Genomic DNA, 12,258 nt, shown 5'->3' with positions numbered 1-12,258 from the left:
TGACCGCAAAAGGTCTAAGCACTTGATTTAAAAGGAAGCTATTGGAAGAGTGGATGAAATATCAACCCACGTATTTACTCTCTACAGGAAACTCACTTCAAACAAAATCAGAAATGCTCCTTGAAAACGCAAAGATGAGAAAAGATGTATCCAGTAAACATTAGTCAAAGAGAAACTGGGGTAACTAAATTGAGAGGAGAGAAAGTAGACGTCGGAACAAAAACATTACCGTTATAGCGTCACTAGGAGTTGGAATCGACTTGATGACAGTCAGATGGATTGTGTCTGTTTGCTTGTTTGTTTTATGCTTGCTTATATTTTTAAAAACCCAAAAGTTTATGTGTGTGTGTGTGTGTGTGTGTTCAATTGATGTGTGGAATCGGAAACTAAGAATACAATCCCATTTATAACTGATTAATGTATTTTTTAATTCCACTGTCATAAAATGATAAATTATATACTTTTTATCAGTTTCCCAAGAAGACAAAGCAATTTTAAGTACAAATGTACCAAACAACAGAGCTGCAAATATGTGAGCAAACACTGATCTATTTGGAAGGAGAAAGAGACAAATTCACAATTATAGCTAGAGATCCATCTCTCAAGAACGGATAGAACAACTAATCAGATAATGGGTAACGATTTAGAAGAATTCCGCAACACTACCAAAGAATAGCATCTAATCAATATTTATAAAAGATTTCACTCACCCTTTCCTAGCCCATAGAACATATGCCAGCATTCACCATTTCCTCAACCATAAAATAAGTCCCAACAAATTAAAATCATATGAAATTATATAATAAGAAACAGTCTCCAATAATAACCCAATCCAAAGTAGAAATCAGTAATAGAAAGAACACAAAAGGATTTTCCATAAGTCGGAAACTAAGCAATGAACTTCTAAATAAATCATGAGTCAAAGAAGAAATCTCAGTGGGAAATATATATGTGTGTGTATACATATATTTATGAAGACATAAATGAAATAGTTTGCAATGTGTAGGACACAGCTAAAGTCATTTGAAGAAGATATTTTATAGTACTAATTGCAGACGTTAGAAAAGATGAAAAGTGTCAAATAAATATTCTAAACTCACAGGAGCCCAGAAATAAAGAGCCAAATGAATGGTAAGCAAGCAGATGGAAGGAAATAATAAAGAAAAGATAAGGAAAATGAAATTTAAAATATAATAACAATAGCATAAATTAATAAAGCAAAATAAATGGTCTCTGTAAAATCAATAAAACAAAAATCTCTGACAAGACTGTCAAAAAGATTTTTAAAAAGAGAAAAACTAGATTGTCAATATCAGAAATGAAGGATATCACTACAGAGCCAGAAGACATTAAAAGGATAAGGGAATAATACAACTCCACATGCATAACTTTTATACAAGCTCAATAAACTGGGTCAATTTCTCAAATAGCACAAATTCACACACTTACCCAATATGGCATAAATAAGCTGAATATCCCTGTAACTATTAGGAAAACAGAATTTATAATATCAAAATTCCAAAAGAAGTTATCACCAGGCACAGATGGTTTTGCTATATAACTCTTCAAAGTGTTTCAAGAAGAATTAATATCAGTCCTACACAGTCCTTCCCAGAAAACAGAACAGGAGGAAATTCCTCCCAGTTTGCTTTATGAAACTAGCATCCCCCTAATATTAAAACCAGACAAAGATAGTGCAAAAAGGGGAGAATACCACAGATCAATATTCTTCATAAATACAAACACAAATCCTTAATAAAACACTGCCAACCAGAATTCAGTAACACATGAAAATAATTGTACACCATGACAAAATAAGGTTTATTCCATGAATGTGAGCTGTGATATATGAAAATGTGATATATGAAAATCAATGAGTGTAATCCACCATATTAACAGACGAAAGGAGAAAAATTCCACGGACTTATCAATTGATAAAGAAACACCATTTGACCAAATTCAACATCCATTAAAAATAAATTCTCAGGAAAATGGGAATTGAATGGAACTTTGACAGTATAATTTAGAGCATCTCCAAATACCCTATAGCTCAGTGGTTCTCAACCTGTGGGTCACGACCCCTTTGCACGTCGAATGACCCTTTCACAGGGGTTTCCCTATTCATAATAGTAGCAAAGTTACAGTTATGAAATAGCAACAAAAATAATTTTATGGTTGGGGTGTCACCACAATATGTGGAACTCTATTAAAGGGCCGCAGCATAAGGAAGGTCGAGAACCACAGTATAGCTAATCTAAATGTGAATGATGGGAAACTTTCTCTTGAAGACCAGGAACTAAGCAAAGATGCCTGCTCTCAACAATCTTATTCAACATAGAGCTGGAAATTTTAGTCAGTGAAAATAATACCAAAGGAAAGTTGGGGATGGGCGTGGGAGTGTGGATAAAATGTATACAGATTGGAAAGGAAGAAATAACACTCCCTCTATTTGCAGGTGCCTTTGTTTTCAATGTAGACAACCCTAAGAAACTTGCTTTCTGTTTTACAATCCCTAAGACGAGAAAGGGAGTTCAGTAAGATCACAGAATGAAATAGAGAGAGTCGTGGTGGCCTGGTGGGCCAGCCATTGTACTGTTAACCCCAAGGTCAACAGATTGAAACCACTAGTATTCCAAGAGAGAAAGCTGAGCCTTTCTAGGCCCCTAGACAAGGAAAAGTCTCAGGAAGCCACAGGGGCAGTTCTGCCCGGTCCCTGTCCTATGGGGTCACTATGGGTCAGAGTCAATTTTATGGCACTGTGATTGTTTTTCGGTTTTGTTTCTCTACAAAACCCAAGTGTGTGTGTGTATGTGTGGTCAATCAATCTATGAAGTCTGAAACTAAGAATACACACTATTTCTAACTAATTTTTTAAAAGAAAAATTACGAGGTATAAATCTAACAAAGAATCATGGAAGAAATGTGTTTAAAACAACACAACGGATAAATTTGCATCAAAGAAGATTCAAGAAAAGGATGAAACACGGATGGATTGGACAACTCAACACTGTAAAGATGCCAGCACACTCCAAGTTAGTGTGGAGTACATTTCCTATGAAAATCCCAGTAAGACTTCGTGTACATTTGGACAAGGCTATTCTAATATAAACATATGGCAAAGCAAAGGAACCAGAAGAGTTAAAATAATTTTGAAATATGATAAAAGAGTGGAAGAAGTCAGTCTACCCATTTCAAGATCTGCTATACAGCTATAGTAATGGAAACTGTATTATTATCACAGAGATCAATGGAACAGAAGAGAAAGCTCAGAGGTAGACCCACAGAGATAGGGCCAACTGATTTTAAATTAAGGTACAAATGCAAGTCAATGGAAGAAAGGCAACCTTTTTAATAAAAGATCCTGAAGCAATTAGCTATTTATATGCACAAGGCGCCCTGGTGCAATGAAAGACTTGACTGCTAATCCACAAATTTGTGTGATGCCTCCTTCCCCCAGTGGCTACAGCTGAGAAACGCCTGGACCTCTGCTTCCCTAATGATTAACAAAACTCAAAACCAAATGCAGTCTCATGGGGTCAATCCCAACTCATGGCGACCCTATAAGATAGGCCAGAGCACCCCTGTAGGATTGTGAGTCTGTAACTATTGGATTAGAAAGCCCCATCTTCCTCTAGCCTTACTTGTAACCACTATGCTGCACAGCCAGGAAAACCTCAAGAAGCATGTAGAATATATCAAGAATTCTCAGAGGCTAACATTGAAAAAGCAAACAGTCCAATTAGAGCATGGGTGAAATCTAAGCAGACCTTTCAATAAAGAAAATATAGAGATGGCTTGCATAGAACCACATGAATAGGTTCTCAATGGTATTAGGCATTGTGGAAATGTAAATTAAAACCACAATAAGATCAATCGAGGTAAAATTTAAAATCGTGGCTTTATCAAATGCTGGTGGAAAAACAAAGAAACAGGGGAACGCATACATTGAAGTTGAGACCTTAAAACAAGACAGTCACTTGTGACAACTGGGAGTTCTTAAAAATGCCAAACCTGCAACTAGTACCCAACCCAGACAGTTCATTTCTGGGCATTCATCTCAAAGAAATACTTAGATTTATTTACACAAGACCCTGACACAAATGGCGATTGTAGTTCTATTCATTATAGTCCCCAATGGTAATTAACTCAGCTATCCTTCAGCAAGTGAACAGTTAAAGTGTGCTAGAGCACTACTATAGACCATTATTCAGTCATTGAAAAGAAGTAAATACAAAGTATTGATATACATGTCAACTTGGATTACTCTCTAGAGAATTATACTGAGTGAAAAAAAATCACTCCCCAAAAGTTGCACATATTTTTATTGCCTTTCTATAATGTCCTTCAAATGACATTATACTACATGCGAGGAGTTCAGGCAGTGGGATGGAACTGGGTGTGGCTGTGAAAGTGAAATTCGAAAATTTTGTGGTGATAGAAATTTTGTATCTCCACAGACTCTAAGTTAACAGCCTAGTTGTGATACTGAATTTTGTTGTTAGGTGCCAGCAAGTCAGTTCCGACTCAGAGTCAGCAAAAGAAACACTGCCTGGTCCTCACCATCCTCACAATAGTTGTGATGCTTCCACCCATTGGTGCAGCCACTGTGTCAACCCATCGTTTCAAGGACCTTCCTCATTTTCACTACTCTCTTACTTGACCGAGAATGATGTCCTTCTCCAGGGACTGGTCTCTCTTGACAACATGTACAAAATATGTTAGATGAAGCCTGGCCATCTTTGCTTCTAAGGAGCACTCTGGCCATATGTCTTCTGCAATAAGTTTCAGCAAGGCTTCTAAACTAAGAGCAGACTGAAAAATGAATAGACTTCTACTTCAGGGGAGTTAGCCACTGAAAATCAAAGAGTTAGCATCAAAACATTGCCAGTTATTGAAAACCTCAAGAGCATAAGAAGAACACTGTCAGAGAAAGTTCCAGAAAATGAGCTCCTCAGGTCATAAGGGACGAAAAGTATGACTGAGGAAGAGCTGCCTTCTCAAGGGAGAGTGAGCCATAATGATGCTGATGGAGGAAAGTCTGCTGAAGTGAAGCCTTTGGGCCTTTCATTTGCTGATGGGACACAACTAACAACGAGAAGAAACAGCTGCAAGCCAAATAAACCTTTGGAACTTGAAATGTATGAATCCAGGAAAATTGAAAGTTGTCAAAATATAATGGACTGCACAGAGATCGATAGTCTAGGCATTAGTGAGCAGAAATGGTTTTGGCCATTTTGAATCAGAAAACCGTATGGTTTACTCTTCAGGGACTGACACAATAAAGAGGAATGGTGTTTCATTCATTGTCCAAAAGGGACATTTCAAGTCTATTTTGAAGTTCAATGCTATCTGCAACAGAACACTATCTATCTGCATGAAAGGAAATCAAATAAATACAACTATTATTCAAACTTAGGCAACAACCACCAGAGCTAGTGAGGACAAAATTGAAGAATTCTACCAATATTTCAATTGGAAATTGATCAAACATGCAATCAAGGGCACTGATAATTATTTATTGGTGATTAGAATGCAAAAGTTGGAAACAAGGAGGAAGGAATAGGAGTTAGAAAATATCATCTTGGTGCTCACATGATAGAATTTTGCAAGATTTCTTCATAGAAAGATTTCTTTCCTTTTCAACGACACAAAAGGGGACTGTACAGGTGGAATTCTCCAGATGGGATACATAGAAATAAAATTGACCACATAGGGGAGAGGGGACTATGGAGAAGCCCAATATCAGTAGTTAAAACCAGGCCAGCGACCATTTGTGACACCGACCATCACTTGCTCACATGTAAGTTCAGGTTGAGGTTGAAAATGAAAGCAATTCCACATATTGCCAAAATAAGACTTTGAAGCTATCCCACCTGAACTTCAAGAACGTCTGAGGGGCAGATTTAATGCAGTAAACACTACTGACAGCAGATCCGATGAGCCATGGGGTGACATCAAGAACATCATGCATACAGAGAGCAAAAGGTGATTTAAAAGGCAGCACGCTGCCTCCCATTTCTTGCTTGGAGGATAAGGTGCCCAACGAATGATGTCATGAGCCTACCATACATTTACTATTTTAATGTCATCCTTGCTTTATTATTATCACAGTAGGCATTATTCTGCCTTAGTAAATGAGTGTTATTGAAAATTTTGGCCTATCAACAACTCCCATTGTTTGTGTAAATAATGTCCAATCACTTAAGAATTTAATCTGTACATGCCAACAATTCATGTACGGTAGTTCTTGGCCAGCCTGTATATGTATAATTTCCTTTGCTCAACAGTGTCTTAAATTCTATAACATTGGCTAAATTAATGACAGTTATCATTAGAGTTATCTTATGCCATAGGTAATCTTGATAATGTTCTCTAACATAAAATGATAATCATTCTCTGAAGGGAACCAGACACATATATAAACTAAAGATATATGAATGGATTTTGGTTCTCCTGCTTAATTCCAGCCCAATCTAAGAATAATTCGTTCTTTTTTTTTAATCGTTTTATTGGGGCCTCATTCAACTCTTATCACCATCCAATAATTAGTTCTTATGACGTGGCCCTACTCAATACTACCCTCATAAAGAAATCACTGAAGACATGGATATTATAGCAAAGCGTGTGAAGAAGCCAGAGGATGCCTGGCTCTCAGAAAGAATAGCATCTGTGGTCTTAAGGGATTGAATTTAAATAAACAACCACCTAAGTGAGGTGTCAACTAAGTCCACGTGGAAAAAGCACACTAACTTGTATGACCCAAGGATTGTGAATAATATAATCCAAATTCAAAAGAGAGAATGATATCAGAACTTAAGTTCAGAGAACCCAGTTTTCAGAAGGTAATGGATGACAATGAAAGCTCTAAATCTATTTGCAGGGGCCACACGTGAATTAAGGCTCTGGTGAATCCCCTCTGACCATAGTGGAAAGACTTGAATAGCATTGTTAACAGGCAGAGAGCATTGTAAAGTCGATTATGGCAGGTGTAGTTAGTTTCTTTCTTCCTTTTTTTTATTTTATTGGGGGATCATACAACTGTTACCACAATCCATACACGCATCAATTGTGTCAAGCACATTTGTACATTCGTTACCCTCATCATTCCCAAAACATTTGTTTTCCACTTAAGCCCCTGGCAGAAGCTCCTCAAGTTAGCTTCAAATGTAATATTTTGTCATTTGGTTTGCTGTTTGACCCATTTTAAAGTTGTTTCTGTTTAAAAAAAGAATAATAATAAGCGAAGGGGGGTGTACACATGAAGTAAGCTTCTGGTGAATCTCCTCTAGAAATGTGAACAGCTTTGCTATCAAGCCAAGTACATTAGAGAGCGGACTATTACAGATGCAGTTAGGGTAAAATTCAGCACCTTCTCATTTGATCTCCCTTTTGACACATTTTCAAATTATTTTAGTTTTTCATATTTTCTGCTTTCTTTTAGTTGAGGCTTTCTGTTGGTTTTGTTTGTGTGTGTGTGTGTGTGTATTTCTGCATATGAAATCCAGCATAAAGCTGTAGAGACAGGAACAGAATTAATGGCTTCGTGGGAGTGTGGCAGGGGGAAATCTCCAAACTCATTGCCATTGGTTCAATGCCAACTCATAGCAACCTTATAGGGCAAGGCAGAACTGCCGCTATGAGACTCCAAGAATGGAACTCTTTATAGGAATAGAAAACCCCATTTTTCTCTGGATGACAGGGGAGGTTGGGTGCTGAAGGTGGGGAATGAAGGGAGGAGGAACTAATCATAATGAGAACAAGAAAGAAGAAAATGTTCTACAACTGCTTGTGATGGTCACTGTACAATTCTTTATAATATGATTGAAGTATTGAATTGTATGATATGTAAATTATAGATAAACAAAACTTAAAAAAAATAAAATTACAGTTTATCAAGGGGGGAAAAGGAAAACGATGAAATATTTTATTACCAAAGAAAGAAAGAAAGAAACGATTACTGTGGATGTAAAAGAGACAGTGAACCTAGAGTAGCTAAGGCAAATGGAAGAAATGATTAAGTTAAAAAGCTGAACAGAGAAACAGGAAGCCCCTTGACAAGATGGATTGGCACAGTGGCTGCAACAGTGGACTTCAACATAACAATTGTGAGGATGGCAAAGGACCAGGCAGTGTTTCATTCTGTTGTGCACAGGAATCCTAGGAGTTAAAACAGTCTCTAAGACACCGAACAATAGCAACAGCACTTTCTACGCCTGTGAACTATACATATATCCAGGTAGTTCACACCACACAAAGGGGCTTCCAAAATTCATGGAAACTTTCCATTAGCTTTCAATTCAATATTTCCACAAAAATGGTGAAAGTCCCTCATACATGCAAACTACATCTTTCTATCTATTTATCCATCTTTATCTGTCTTTCTAGTAGCCATGAGAGAGAATTCAAATATTAGCTTTGAAGAAGCATGCAGCCTTCTAAACTGTCTGTAAAGAGAGCCATATTGAAGGAAATGACCAGAGGCCTCTAGACCATGGGGGTCACAGACCTAAACCCACAAGGATCTGGATTCTACCAATTACTAGGGGAGCTTGGTTAGGATTCCAGAAGCCAATCCCTTGATCTCAGACCAGACTTCAACTCTCAACATTACAAATTGAGTGAGAGAAATTTTGAGAGTCCCAAATAAATGGGAGTTATGGACTCTTCATAGTTAGAAAAACATAGTGTTGTTAAGATCCCAGGTCTCCCCAATCTAGCCTACACAATTTAAATTATATTACCAGCAGGATTTTAAAGTAGAGACTTACAAAAATGTGTCTGTAATTTATATAGAAATGTAAAGGACCAACAACATCTCGACCACCCTTGACATAAGAGTGATGATGGACTTCCCTGTGTGACTTACTAATGCTGCAGTAATCAAGGGAGTGGCATCTGCATAATAGTAAGCAAGCCCATCAGTAAAAGAATCTTTCGGGTGATCAATTGATTTTTGACAAAGGTGTAAAGCAATTCATTGAAGGGTTAAACAAAACAAATCCTTCAATATATGGTGCTTGTATGTGTGGGGGGGTGAGGGATGACTAGACGCATGCTTACTTTATACTATACACAAAATTAATTGCAAATAAATTATAGATCTAGGTATATCTATAATAAAATAGGTAAGAAATTTCATATAGATATGGAATTGCATTTATTTCAGATAAGGAAACCAGATTATAAGCTCTCTAGAAAAAATAATAAGAGAAGATATTTACGCTTTATAATAAGCAAAGTTTTTGCAGACAGCAAGAAGAAAGCAGAAGCCATCAAAGAAAGAAACAAAGATAAATTATACTTCATCAAAAAAATTTTTTTTTTTTTGCTGGGTATAGTGTACTTTATTGATGGTGCATGACAAGGTCGAGTTTTCTAAGCTCCTCCCCTTCCTTCAGGGGTCTGGATGGAATATTCTCAGTGTGTTGGGGGATTGAATTAGGGGCAAAGACTCCCCAGCAGCTGAGGGCCTCTCTCTCTTCCTCTAGCGCTGTTGCTGGGGCTGGTGGTCCAGGGGGGCTCTTACTCCTTGGAGGCCATGTGGACCATGAGGTCCACCACTCTGTGGCTGTAGCCAAATTCATTGTCATACCAGGAAATGAGCTTGACAAAGTGGTCGTTGAGGGCAATGCCAGCCCCAGCATCAAAAGTGGAAGAGTGGGGGTCACTGTTGAAGTCACAGGAGACAACCTGGTCCTCAGTGTAGCCCAGGATGCCCTTTAGGGGACCATCGGCCGCCTGCTTCATCACCTTCTTGATGTCATCGTACTTGGCAGCTTTCTCCAGATGGCAGGTGAGATCCACGATGGACACATTGGGGGTGGGGACACAGAAGGCCATGCCAGTCAGTTTCCCATTCAGCTCTGGGGTAACCTTGCCCACAGCCTTGGCAGCGCCAGTAGATGCGGGGATGATGTTCTGAGCAGCCCCACGGCCATCACACCAGAGTTTCCCAGAGGGGCCATCCACAGTCTTCTGGGTGGCAGTGATGGCATGGACTGTGGTCATGAGTCCTTCCAGGATGCCAAAATTGTCATGGATGACCTTGGCCAGGGGGGCTAAGCAGTTGGTGGTGCAGGAGGCATTGCTGACAATCTTGAGGGAGTTGTCATACTTCTCGTGGTTTACGCCCATCACAAACATGGGGGCATCAGCAGAAGGGGCAGAGATGATCACCCTTTTGGCACCGCCCTTCAAGTGAGCCCCAGCCTTCTCTACGGCGGTGAAGACACCAGTGGACTCTACGACATACTCAGCACCGGCCTCAGCCCACTTGATGTTGGCGGGATCTCGCTCCTGGAAGATGGAGATGGCCTTCCCATTGACGTTAAGCTTCCCATTCTCAGCCTTGACAGTGCCATTGAACTTGCCGTGGGTGGAATCATACTGGAACATGTAGACCATGTAGTTCAGATCAATGAAGGGGTCATTGATGGCAACAATTTCCACTTTTCCAGAATTGAAAGCAGCCCTGGTGACCAGGCGCCCAATGTGGCCAAATCCGTTCACTCCGACCTTCACCATCGTGTCTCGGGATACGGCTGGCACTGCACGGGAACCGGAGAGGCGGCTGTCTGTCGCACGAGGAGGAGCAGACAGCCACTTCATCAAAATTTAAATAATCTCTCATCAAAAGATACTCTTTAGAAACCTTTCTATTAAGACATACCCCAGGCAAAACTCACTGCCAAGGAGTTGATTCTGATGGGTGTAAATAAATATTTGGAATACATATATCTAACAAAGAGGTCCTGTTCAAGGCATTTACATTCAGTAATAAATTTTAAAGAAAACAGTAAAAACGGGGGAAAGATTCGAACACATCACTTCATCAAGAAAGTTGTAGGAATAACCAACAAATACATGTGTGTGCACGCACACACACGGATATTCAACTAATATGAAATCAGTTGTTGTCCAGCCCTGTCTGATTCCATGTGTTCAGAATAGAACAAGGCTCCATAGGGTTTTCCGTCACTGATATTTGGGAAGTAGATTGCCAAGCCTTTTTTCCCAAATGGCCCTAGGCAGACCAGGAGCTCCAAGCTTTCTATTAGCATCTGAGTATCTTAAATATTTTGCATTGTCTATGTGTATCTCAATTGATCACAGTCACAAGACAACTGGAAGGTTATAATGAGACACCAGTTCAGGCATGACTAGAATAAAGTAGCTGGATGACATTGGTAAAGACGTAGAACAACTAGGACACTTATACAATTCTGGTGATGACGTGAAAAGCTACAATAGCTTGTAACTTACAAAGTTAGCAAATTTACCCAGTCCACCATTGAATGTTTCGATATTTACACCAGAGAAATAAAATTATATGCCCAGAAACCACTCTCTACAAGTAGCCTCTTCATTGTAGCTCGAAGCCCAAACTAACCCAAACGTCCATCGAGATATGAATCCATTTTAAATCTGCATTCCACTCACACAGTTGGACTCTAGTTAATAAGAAAGAACTACTGAGGCAAGCAACACAGGTGAATTTTGCAGATATTATGTTCAGTGGAAGAAGCCATGTGTGTGCACACACACATGTACTGTAGGATTGCATTTCTAGGAAGAACAGGAATGAGCAAAATGGGTCTACAGTGATAGCAATCCTAAAAGGGTTGATTTGAGGTGGGTAGAATTGTCTCCATGAAGGCATAAGAGATATTTCTAGCTTCTTGGAGTTAGCCTACGTTTTGAAATAGATTGCCCTTACGTGGCTTCTATACAGTTGTCAAAACTAATTGAACCAAGCACTTCACATCTCTGTGATTTGTTGTATGTCTCTAACACTTCAGCTGAATAATGAATAACGATTTTCACTGAATAATATTTTATAATATTTTCTTCCAAATGAGTTTTCATTCCATCAGTTAACAAACAGCTCAAGCTAACCCTGATCAGAATTGTTAACAAATAAGTGGTGGATTTTTTTTTTTAATTGTCATGACAATTACAGTTCTTGTCAGAGCTGATTAAATTGCCTTTTTTTTTTTTTAGGACCGAAAGCGGTACCAGTTCTTTCTTCTTGATGTTCTTTTCTGTTTGCTTCTGTATTGTCGTCAGTATTCCATTGCTTTCTTTACAGGGAACTTCCCAAGTCAATTGTATGAATGTGAGTTTGGATGAAATTAGTGCCGACAACCATAATACAATACTGGACACAGGAAAGACTCCTGCATCACAGTGTGCTGACAGGAAGCTGGGAACTGAAGACTGGTCAAGCTCGCCATGTCGTGGGGCCCCCTATCTCCCCCC

The 12,258-nt window shown here is 38.9% G+C and overlaps 1 protein-coding gene across 1 annotated transcript; it reads right to left on the bottom strand.

Moving 5' to 3' along the window:
• Nucleotides 1–9,522: 9,522 nt before the first annotated feature.
• On the bottom strand, nucleotides 9,523–10,536 carry LOC101652412 (glyceraldehyde-3-phosphate dehydrogenase-like). The gene has a single exon (XM_013005964.2). The coding sequence runs from the start codon at nucleotides 10,522–10,524 to the stop codon at nucleotides 9,523–9,525; it is 1,002 nt and encodes a 333-aa protein (XP_012861418.1). The 5' UTR covers nucleotides 10,525–10,536.
• Nucleotides 10,537–12,258: the final 1,722 nt, after the last annotated feature.

The sequence above is a fragment of the Echinops telfairi genome, unplaced genomic scaffold, assembly GCF_000313985.2.
Source record: "Echinops telfairi isolate 266 unplaced genomic scaffold, ASM31398v2 ScPeMD7_7468;HRSCAF=8506_1, whole genome shotgun sequence".
In the NCBI taxonomy this organism is placed as follows: Eukaryota; Metazoa; Chordata; class Mammalia; order Afrosoricida; family Tenrecidae; genus Echinops; species Echinops telfairi.
This window is presented reverse-complemented; position numbering and strand designations above follow the sequence as displayed.

Excerpts from the sequence above, each read along its gene's own strand:
- LOC101652412 (XM_013005964.2), bottom strand. The coding sequence starts at position 10,524 with ATGGTGAAGGTCGGAGTGAACGGATTTGGCCACATTGGGCGCCTGGTC.